Source organism: Globicephala melas, chromosome 14 (assembly GCF_963455315.2).
Source record: "Globicephala melas chromosome 14, mGloMel1.2, whole genome shotgun sequence".
NCBI classification, from domain to species: Eukaryota; Metazoa; Chordata; class Mammalia; order Artiodactyla; family Delphinidae; genus Globicephala; species Globicephala melas.
In genome coordinates, this window is record NC_083327.1 from 85,054,538 (window position 1) to 85,066,659 (window position 12,122).

Genomic DNA, 12,122 nt, shown 5'->3' on the forward strand with positions numbered 1-12,122 from the left:
CACCTCCAGATCACTAAGCACCACCCTTTCATCATATTTAAAAGAGCACGTATGTCCCGTAAAATAAAATGTTCCACCACATATTAGGACATGAATCTCAGGATTAAATCAAGTCATTTTCCAAACAGAAGGCAACCTACCATTATGTGTTCAAGTAGAGAATCTATTGCAACTATGTTATCAAAATACGTTCTGAAAAAAAGGAAGATAAAACCTTTAAGTAATGTTATTAGAACAAAGAACATGTTAAACTTTGAATACATTTCCCAATTTTGTCTACATTTAAATAAAAAACATAAAGGTATATGTTGTTTGATTTTTGTCCTTTTGTGGAAACAACCAATAATATTATTGTAAAGAGAGAAATAAAGTTTATCATTGACTTTAGTATAAGGACTCTAATTCCGGAGGCTGCATTAAGTAACTATTTTATCAGTAAGTATTCAAGGTAGGGAGAAGGTTTGGGGCATTTAACTAAAACTATGAAGAAATAAAATTGGTTTCATCAAACTTAATACCTCACAAATAACTCTGATCGAAAATAAAAATATTTAAATTTGCTAAATCTCATTAATATGCTAAAATGTAAATTATCACTGGAAAAACTCAAAAGTTAAAATGTAGTTTAACTGTACTAAGAAAGCAAGGCAATTCATTTGAGACGAGATCTCAGAATACAAATAATGGCAAGGACCTGACCACTTTACACGAGTAAAATATATATTCATCATTTTGAACTGCAAGTAAATATTTGGGAGGCATATGGTACATACATTAAAATGTAGACCAGAGAAACAGAGGAATCAACAGGCGCGTGTTACAGGGAATCTATAAAGAAATACTCTTAATATAGACCCGACTGGCAAGGTACTGCTTTCAGTTTAGTTTTGTGAGAATTTAGTAATGTATTCAGGATTAAGATAAGTTATAGCAATAAACAATGTCTTTTTTTTAGAAGAGAAATCATCTGGCTTGAAGCTACCAATACGCTTCGTTACACCATCCACTGAGGAATATCCTGCAAGCAACAGGGGGAAGCAAATGGGTTTCCCACTGGGGAACAGATTTAAGGTGTCACATGAGGGTTTTAATTGGACTTTGGGAGACCTGCAAAGTATTCAAATACATTAGTACGAGAACGTGCACAGCTTCCCTTCCTAGGTGTTTCTGAAGTCGTAATATCATGTGTCCCACAGATACTGTTTAATTCCATCTCAAAGAAGATAGTTGGCCTAGGGGATCAATAGAGCACTCCCTCAGTCCCATACCTCTCTAATTTTATATTCCAAAGCACAAAGCAGCAACTTCAGAATCATTAGTGATGAGGATTACTAGACTGGGTGATGAGTTGGTTATGAAGTGTGCCAGGGTGACATGTGAGTGAGAACACAGAGTTGTGTTGGAGGCCTTGGAGGCACAGGTACGTCACACCTTGAGTTAACTTGTCAGAGGATGGGACCTGAAGTTACCATGTCCTGGGGCGTTTTAGATTTCAACAATTAAGCAGATGGGTCAGATAGATACGAGATCTTCCCTGTAGCAAGCAAACCCACTACGAACATGAAATTTAATAAATATCTCTAATTGCTTCCACTGCCAGCTCAAGGGAGTTTTTCTAGGTCAAACTTCAGGGAAATGGAGCATTTTATGGAGAATGATATCTGAGCTACTATACATGAGATAATTAAAATGATCATATTAAGAGTCTGTTTTAATGTACTGACATTTGTTGAAAAGGCCAGAGAGGACTATTTGGAAAATAGTCCTCCTTCTACTGCTGTCAGTTTTCTCCTATGAAAATAGAAATATCAATACTTAGTGCATCTCTCTAGATAGTCTCTAACACCTTCTAGTGAATCTGTTTAGAAAATATATACCAGCTTGTAAATTAAAATCATCACATATACATCTGCGATCCTTCACTTGTAAAGTGAACGTGGATGAGGATGTAACTCTGTGATCCAAAATACGAACGACCATACTTAACCTTATCACTCGCCTATTAAAGATTGGTCTTCTGTTACTGACTGCACTAGATAGTAATCTATCACTGTCAGAGCCTGCACTTAATCTAAACTGTTGATCAATAAGAGCTACCACATCCCTAGAAATGAACACTTACTTTGATACGTCGAGTAGAAAGTCATTCAATTCAGTCTGTTTGGCAAGACCTCTGCATACCTGCCATACAAAATAATGGCTATTAATTTTAAGGGAGTTCTGCTTATTTAAGAATAAAAATTCCAGAATACTATTTACCTTATTTATTTAAAAAGGCATAACACAATCACTACTTCAATGCTTTTAAAATTGTACTTGGGTGCATATCCTACCTACATTCAATACTGTCAGGTCCAGGAAGCCCTTGCTTCTCATACCATTATCCTGAAATATATATACATTTTCTCCCTATCAGACAGTTCCTCATCAACCTGAGTTTGCTGAAATGGACTTAAAGGAACAAAACGAGAAAAAGTGGAAGATACAAAATAGAATTCTATTGCTGCCATGTTCCTAGTTCTAGTTCTAGTTCTCGGGAAAACTCCATGCAGTTTGTGATCTTTTAAATTAGATCACATTTTCAAGAGAATCAGGTATCTTAAATAACAATTAATGTTTAAGATTAATGTTTTCATATAACACTTAGTTTAGTGGATGTTTTAATTTAGGAAATGGAGTCATAAAAATATCAGTGTTACTGCCAGGAGGAGGTCATTCCTGGGCTTTCAGTGGAAAACAAAAACCATGATAGGGAACATAAATAATTTAACATTATATGTAAATATATAAAAATAATTAATTGGAAAATATTTAAGGCAGGGAGTAAGTAAATATAAGCGAATAGATCAAACATTTTAGAAACAACAAAATACCTAATATCCAAAAACAAAGCACTGGGTTACTTGTTAACCTCCATTCCGTTCCCCAATGCTGCACTCCAAACACCCTTTTCTCCTAGGAAGCCCCTGTGAAAACATCCCAAAGACACACCTGAACCTGATGTATGGCTACTGAAGCCCAGGCAAGATTTGCTGTTGCAACCTAAAAAAAAAAAAAAAAAGAGTATGAAGCAAGTTTTTATCAGTCACATGCAGACATCCCAGCGAAGGACTCTAGCATAAACATATATGAACAATTTTGTAAGATCATTGCATTTTTGAATATTTTGCCAAATGTGAATAGTCAAATATATATAAAGTTTCTCTTTTATATTTCCCACTTCTTTATTATTGAGTTTAATGCTCTCTTGTCCCTCCTACTTTGGGTTAAAAAGGAAGATAAATTGACTAAGAGAGCTGTCATCCAATGATTTTAACATAAAATAATTATTTTTCAGTTCAACCAAAATACTACTGTAAAGGCCTCTAATGACCACTTTAGAATGAGGAAGTGTTTCCCAGACTTCACTGACAAGCGCTCAAACGTCTAGCTATTCCACTTCTTTGATTTTTCGTCCATCTAACAAATATTTATTGGGTGCCTACTAGGTACCAGGCGCTGTTCTAGATGCTGGAGAGACAGCATGAACAACAGAACAGCTCACAGCTGCTGCGCAGGAAGAGAGAAGGGCGAGAAAGAAAATAAAGTGAAGCGCACGTTATACTGGCTGGTGATGCGGCTATAGCGGAAAAGAGGCACGACAGAGGGACAGGAGCCGCTCACGTCTGTGTGCGGTGTTCAGTGAAGCCTGATCAGAGAGGGTGACCTTAGAGCACATTCCTGAAGGAGGCAGCTGGGGCTGGGTACAGGACAAGCGCAGTGCAAGGGGAGGGAGAACAGAGGCACAGGCTGTGTGCAGGAGAGGGCCCAGCATGGCTGCAGGCAGGGAAGGGGCTGGAGCAGCAGAAGACAGGTCATCTTGGTAAGTGGCCACGGAGGGACCTGGGTGAACACTTCGTCTGACAGATAGATCATGTACTGTTTGGTTTTAGTAGGACTGAGCCATTCCGGTTCAGGGAACAGTGAACGGAAGTTATTGTTTCCCAAATGGGTTTGAGGCTGTTACTTCTATTCAGGACATACTCTAGGAAGAGGACATTTTTAAGGGGTCAACTAGAATGTGAAAACTCTCCAAAGCCATCCTACTACTTCATTTGATTCACAATATGGTATTTTATTTTTGTTGTTAAATTGGATCCTTACTAAAATAACTTACTATAAATTTCTATATCGCTATATGGAGTGAGTTTCCTCTCTAAACAACTGCAAGACAAAAAAAATGTTTTAAAAAATCGTTAGTAGTAGTATCAAAATATTATTAAGCAAATTACGGTTTTAAATATTCCCTCATTAAATATTCATCATTTATTAACGGAACAATATTAATAAGCACCTTCAGCGAACTAGGTGCAACTAAAAGTCCTCACGGGAAGTGTCCAGGCCTCACCTCCTGATGACTCAGACAGAAGGCTTCCTTGCCCCAGTGCCGGTACAGCTCAAGGATGCCGATCAAATCCCCGATCGCCGTGACAATTGGCAAACAAAGAACAGACTGGATACGCGTCCCTGATTCCAGTCCGGTACCTCTTGGAAATCGTTCATCCTAAAAAAACAGAAGGGTAAAAGATATAAACTCAGTGAAAGTAACGGAATCATCAAGTTATGATTCTATCAGAAAATTCCCTATACTCGTCATCAGTAATGAGCAGTCCTTTTCAAAGGAAAACCAAATGATCATGGCCACTATAAACACTGCTTAAGAAAATGCTTATCTTTAGCAACGAGGAACTTATACCCAAATATGGATTTAATGTTTCTTTATCATTGTACAGTAGAATTTAATTAGTGAATGAATATACATAACTTCATGCAATAATAAAAGTAATTATGACGGTTAACATTCATTTATTCCTCACCTGGTGTGTACTAGAACTAAGGGATTTACAGGTATAAGGTCACAAGTGAAAATTACTCCAAATGTAAAGGCCATAGGAAGGAAATTACATGTATAAAATTTCTTCCCTTCTATTTTTAAGATTAGAATAACACAAAAGCATATGTTAATGAAAGTCATTGTAACTGAACCTCAAAGGCCCATATTAGATATTCAAATCATCCAATAATTACCAATTACCTATCATAAGAAATGAATCGGCTCTTTGACTTAACTTTCTAGCTTAGCAAAATCACTCAAAGGAACACAAGAAACTCAAATGAATTAATATCAAAACGTCAATTCTATGTATTCAATTTCTGTGGTCTACAGGAAGCTTTTCATGAATAGACTGGTATAAATCTATACTTTGTAATTTACAGATATTTTGAAAGCTTGCATATACATACAATAGAACATTTTCAAATGACAACTTATACAGTATCTACTTTTTACGTTTACTTCTTAGAAATGAAGTATATTTGGCACACAACACTGTGGAAGTTTAAGGTATACAACGTGTTGATACGTTTATATATTGTAATATGGTTGCCACTGTAGCATTGTTAATACCTCTATCAAGCCACATAATTATCTCTTCTTTTTTGTGGTGAGAATAATTAAGATCTAGTCTCTTAGCAAGTTTGATGATTATAATACAGTATTATTGTCTATATACATTATACTGTGAAACATTTATTTTTAGCACTTTTTCTTTTCTTATTTTTGATAAAGTAACTAGTAACCTGATTTGTTCAAGGCTATACAGATAACTAGTGGCAAAAACAAAATTAATATCTAGATTTTGTGACTCCAATTTAGTACTTTTTCAGAGCAAATTCATGACACCTATATACTTGTTTGTATGCTTGTCAGTTTCAAAGTCTGAGCTCATGCAGTGACATTTCATCACAGTGTGCATGTGCACTGTGGCAGACTGCTCTGAGGGCTCTGTTTTGTCCTGTTCTCTGTACCCATGGCCTCGGTCAGACCCTCCTACACTCAGTCTGGGCCTCCCATGAGATTTGCTTGGCTAACTTGAGGGCAGTGAATTTGATGTAAGCAGAGGCTTGAAAAGTCACTTGCGTGTGTCCACTTCTTCTCTCTGACACCTGCCACCATCATAAGAACATGACGCTAGCCTTACTGGATGGGGTGGTGAGACACACACAGAGATCGAAGGCCACCTAAGACTGGCCAGCTCCTAAGTGATGGCCAGTTGATCTCAGACACATAAGCAAGCCCAGTCAAAGATAGCCCAGATCAGCAGAATGGCCCAATCCAGAGACAGTGAGTGGTGGCTGTATGACCCCAATAAAATCTGGGGTAGTTCGTCACACAGCAATAGCTGACTTATTCACATATATCCTGCTAGGATATGAAACATAAAACAGTAATCATCTAGTCTATATGACCATGAGTATACATTTTTATGCTTAACTATACTGGCAAATGTTGAAAGAACAACTACTCAAATCAACATCTTAGGGGTACGTAAGATATAATTCTTGGAGTACAAAGAATTAGTTTACATACAAATGCATTTATTGATCTGTATCTTGCTTTAAAGCTGTTATAAAATGGCTTAAATTATAACATCAAGAGTATATGTTATCTTTCTTAATTAAATACTTCAGGTTACGAATGTCACAAAGGGTAAAAAGCCACTTACCCCAAGGATGTCTTCTACTAGCAACGTTTTTCTGGACTTGGCCACATAGGCAGAGGTGGTGGTGCCCTGGGCGATGGGCCCAGCAGGGATGAGCCTGGGTTTTCCTTCCTTGATTCCAGGTGGGGTAAACACACAAAGGCTCTAGGAAGAAAAAAGGAATATGTTTTACAGACTTAGGAAAGTCTTTGGCACAGGACGAAAAGATTACTTAACAATCGCGAGAAATCTGTGAGCCAAGGAAAAGTAGAGACATAAGATGAGGAAAGGTGCTTTGCGTGACCAAACTGAGCATCTGAGGTGAAATTCTCTTTCATATGTCCTTCGCACACAACACACAGGCTAGATACAGGACTCACACAAATGTCTAGGTGCAGAAAATCTCTTAAAATAGCCTCCGATTTTTATCCACAGAAAATAATAAAATGAAAACAAAATGTAAGCTGTCCTTGGGCTCAAGAAACTATCACACAAGAAACAGACACACTGCACCCCACCGCCCTACAGACTTGCCACATGGCTCTGTAACTACAGGTCAACGTGATTTGGTTATATTTTTTCATTTTCATTAAAAATCTTTTTCAGAACATTATTTCTATTTTTAATACTCAACCACTCCATTCCTAAAACTGACCTGCCCATAAAATTACAGATTCAGAATACTCTTGGTAAAATTTGTGCTCTTCTCTGCACACACACACCAAAAAAAAAAAGAAAGGACAAAGCTGGGTGTATCTTTCCGTCTCAAAAGACTAGGTGGGAGGGTAACATTTGAAACTATTTTAAAAGAAATGTTTTTAAAAATATGATCTGTTATTTTGACTAAACCAAATTATATTTTAAAATAAATTTCTACTAAATAAGAATTGCTCATCCAAACAAGTCATCTGGGCATGGGGAGCAATATTTTGACATAACTGTATTATGATTATCTACTCAATTTGAAAAATATTAAAGTTCTGCTAAATTCTCCCAACACTATACTTTTTTTTTTGCCGTACGCGGGCCTCTCACTGTCGTGGCCTCTCCTGTTGCGGAGCACAGGCTCCGGACGCGCAGGCTCAGCGGCCATGGCTCACGGGCCCAGCCGCTCCGCAGCATGTAGGATCTTCCCGGACCGGGGCACGAACCCGTGTCCCCTGCATCAGCAGGTGGACTCTCAACCACTGCGCCACCAGGGAAGCCCCCAACACTATACTTTTATTTTATTTTTAATTGGAGTGCTGTGACTTAAGGATGATGCCCTTTTGAAGCATTGAGTGTTAGGCAATCCTCTGAAACTAAAGATGCTCCCATTAATGCTTTGCTAGCACTAAGCTAGGTCCAGCTGAGGACAATGAGTTGGATGTGGTTATTACTTTTTAGACAACGTGGTTTTCAAGCTTCGTAATGTCGAAGAGCCCTTTCTTCAAGTAAAATCTTACAGTCACAAGAGAGTGAACCCTATAAACTTGAGCTACTTCAGTCACTGGGAGCAGAGAGGAAGAAAAGAGCTTTGGCTCTCACCCCATCTGCTTTAAGTAAGTCATCATTACCTAAAGATTACAAGTTAAGTTCAAAATATTTTTATTCATTAATATATCTACATTAGTTAGGATTGTGTTTAAGCAGCAATTTACTATTATGCCTGTGAAAAATGCTTTTTGAATGCATCTTTTAAAAAGGATTAAGCTTAAAATGTTTAAATACAAGTTACACACTTTAAAAAGATTTTTACAATTCAGCTACACGTAAGATGATAAATGACAAATGCACTTTATTTTTAAAGAGGCTAGAAATAAGTCACTGTTTTTATAGTTACTATAATGCACCAATATACATATGACATAAACGAAGTAAGACTTTCATTAGATTTAGTATCTATGTGGCAATACAATTCAGTGTGTCACCCCTTCTTAAGATTGAGAGAGAGTAGCGAAATGATCCAAGAACAGGAAGAGAGATGACTGCAAGAAAAAATGTTAAAGGACATGGTATATTTAGCCTGAATAAAAGTCAGAATTGACAATGATTTTTCCAAACTATGACAAAGTTAATCGTAAGAAGGATGCTGAGTAATGTTTCTTTACTCAACCAGAGTCAGAACTGCAGGAAATGAACTTAAATTGACCTGAATCGTTCAGTTAAGTCTTAAAGAACTTCCCATGACAGCAATAGAAAGTAAACTCTAAAGCAAGCTCCCGACAGAAGCTTTGGATTTTTTTAAAATAGTTGTTGACTTTATTTGTTTGTTGTTTGAAGATATACAACAGATATCTCTTTTGGATGACTTTGCTATATGCCCTTTAAGGCTGGATTTAATAGTATCTTCATAATATCTTCATAATAATATCTTCATTTAGCTTCATAATTCAATATGACAAAATAGCTTACACACACACATTCCTAGGTTATTAGGTCATTTATTTAATATAAAACATTTATTGCCTCTGTGTAGGCTTTCTATATGATGCACAAGAAACAGACAAGCAAATACTGCACCTTGGGTATATGGAAAGCTATTTTACGTACTAGATTTGCTGAAAATAAATGATTTAGAAATCTTTCAATTACTTGATTGATGTAGAAAACTCCTTGTGGAAAATAATTATCAAAAAAATAAATTATTTTTTACAGTGGGAACTTTATACTTGTTTTACTAATTAGGTTATGATTTTTGTTCATACTTACCAAACAGAAATGTTTACAAATGAGAGCTGAGGGCAAGTGCTAACAAAATTTTGAATAAGTTGTCATATGAAGGCCAAAAGCTCAGACAGGAAGGGAAAATGAGGACCAACCTAGACAGACACCTGTTTTTTGATGTTTTTACAGCTTCAATTTCTCTCCTCTGTGCACTTAGTAGTTTCCTACTCTTTTTGGGTGGCATTTTTTTTTAACTCCCTACGATTCACCTGTGCAACAGCTCCGTCCGTGACCTCCATTTCTGATTAAAGGTCAATCACTGGTTTGAACTGTGTGCTCTGCAACAGCATATTCTGTATGATCTTTGTAGTGGAACAGGCTGACGGGCGGCTATTACTGCAAACAGACAATGTCGATAACGAACCACCAAATTAGAGGCTAAATTTTACATGTATTCAGGAATGGAGAAAAGTTTATTAAATATACCTTTATTTACTCCACAGAAATAATCGAACAGATAGTTGTGTATCGAACAGTCTTCTTTTTCGCACTGGCTGAACTGACACTTTCATCATATACTAAATCCCCAAGTACACTTGGGTCTGCTTCTGAACTCTCAATTCTGTACCACTTGGTTTATTTGCCTGGCACACTATTTTAATTACCGTAAGTTTACAGTACATGTTGTGATCTGGCAAGGCGAGTCTTGCTTGGGTTCTTCATGTTTCAAAATAATCGTAATTTATAAGACATATTTTGCATTTTTCATTGGTGAAGGGCCTGCATTAATGCATTAACAACTGATGGGTGTAAGTAAGTTCTAAAGAAACTTAAAAATGAAGTAAGGGCTTTATTTTTCAAAATCAATCATGATGAATTTTTAAAGACGTATTTAAAAAAAATTTTAATACAATGCTTAAAGGTTACGTTCCATTTAAAGTTATTACAAAATATTGGCTATATTTCCCGTATTGTAGAATACATCCTCGGAAGCCTATCTTACACCCAGTGGTCTGTACCTTCCACTCCTCCATGCCAATCATTATGAATTTTGACATAAGAATTTGACTGGGATGTTCAGATTAATAAGATGAAAAAGATTATACTCACTATTTATTTTCATAGGTGGATGAATGAAAACTTTCATCAAACATCACTATATAACATTTTAAACGTATTAAGACTATTATGCATACATTTACAATCTATAACATCCAGCATTGAAATGAGTCTCTAAAATTAATTTCTGCTTTAATGTTGTATGAATCTATGAAAACTTTTATTAACACAAACATTTTTTAGAGGCTAGAGATGAAAACTACACGAAAACTAAAAACAAGGAAAAGGTTCAAAGTTTCAAACCTCAACCACCTCTACCCTTTCCAGAGAAGAGCATCACTGCATTCAGGGCGTGCACCTGCCCACTGATGCTCTGCACCTTCATTCCCACCTGACAGCTCTGCAGGTGGCTTGACTGTTGTTAGGCCTTTCCCCTCCCAACACAAGCAAGGACACTGGCCTAAGAGCTAGAAATCAATCCAGAGGCGAGGCCGTGCAGTAGTAGGGGATAAATTAGCTCTTTCAATATTTCAAAGAAACTCATGAACTACCCAATATTTTTGTGATAACAGTACATTTTCATAAGTATTTCTAAAGTTAAATAATTTAAACTAGAGAAGATTGGTAACGGTAGTCATAATGAATAAGTTGGCTCAACGAAGGATTAAAAAGCATTCAAATTAGTTAAAAAATCTAATTTTGAGAAATAGATTTGGTGGGAAAAGAGCCATGGAATAGATTATCACACATTATTTCTTAAAAACCAGGATTTTTTGATGAATTGGGAAACTCTGATTCACTGACATCAACTAAAGAGAGAAGTCTACTTCACTTGGTAAACAGTTGCTCTCATCTTTCTTTCCATGAACGATTCAAAGATCACTTGATTCGTGAAACTTCACTTGCATGTTAAGGCTTCAACTCACAACCAGTTAAATTTTGGAACCACTTTTTAAGAAGAAAAAACATTATTTAGGCTTACCATTAAGTTATTTTTCTTATAGACACTAGATGGCACTGGAGAGTAGATGAATGTAGATCCGGGCAGAGGGCGTGAGCCAGGAACCCCACGTACACTGGACCTTGAACCACATGCCTAACTTCGTTAGCATAATTCTTAGAAATAAGCCTACTAAAGTCATTGTGCATTGAACAAAGTCACACAGTTACTCTAAACTACTGGCTGTAAACTGGTTTCTAAGCTAATACACAAACGCTATCTATGAACTTACTTTATGAATTATAAAGTTTGACGTATAATTAGAGATCACTAGGTTTCCAGATTTCACAAACCACTAATTACAGGTAACACAAGAAAAACTATAGTAATGACATTATAAAAAATGTTACATAGTAAGTGGAGTATGTGACTAGGTGTGAAAGAGAAAACCTGTAGAAACATTAAAAAGTGAATTAAGCAAAATCTTAATCATGGAAAAATCAGTTTTGCCCAACAAACATTTCAAGAGCACCTTGTATATGTTATGTGTCAGACACTGGTATTGGTCAGAACACAAAAGGCTTCCTTTCCCAGCTCCAGATTTCTCACAAATTGCTTCTTCCTTTACTGTCCCTTCTTGTCTATTAAGGAAGAGGCCTCCTAAGCCCTGCTCCACCAGAGGGCTCATCGTCCAAGGTATTTTCAGTGTCACCAACCCCAGCTCCCCTGCCAGCCCCATCAACACCTTGGTTCCTCTCTGTTCGCACGTAAGGTCCCGTGCTGTGATTAACTGTGGATTTCTCCTACTGGTTGTACATTCTTTGAGGACAGGAATGATTTTTTATTTATCTTTGTATGCTCAGCAATTTGGCACAGTTTTTGGTATATGGCAGGTGTCTGAAATGGTCTGTTAAATAACATGCATGATGTAACATTTAACCAATGGAGGTTAAATT

General features: G+C 36.7%; 1 protein-coding gene across 4 annotated transcripts in view; it reads right to left on the reverse strand.

The window, feature by feature from the left end:
- Positions 1–12,122, reverse strand: part of PDE10A (phosphodiesterase 10A) — a 584,018-nt gene that overhangs the window by 74,782 nt on the left and 497,114 nt on the right. For all 4 annotated transcript variants that reach the window (XM_060283260.1, XM_060283259.1, XM_060283262.1 and 1 more), the window contains 5 exons: positions 6,546–6,686; positions 4,388–4,543; positions 2,992–3,042; positions 2,123–2,181; positions 141–192 (listed from right to left, as the gene is read on the reverse strand). In XM_060283260.1, the coding sequence (XP_060139243.1) occupies positions 141–192; positions 2,123–2,181; positions 2,992–3,042; positions 4,388–4,543; positions 6,546–6,686 (459 nt within the window). The remainder of the gene's footprint in view (positions 1–140; positions 193–2,122; positions 2,182–2,991; positions 3,043–4,387; positions 4,544–6,545; positions 6,687–12,122) is intronic.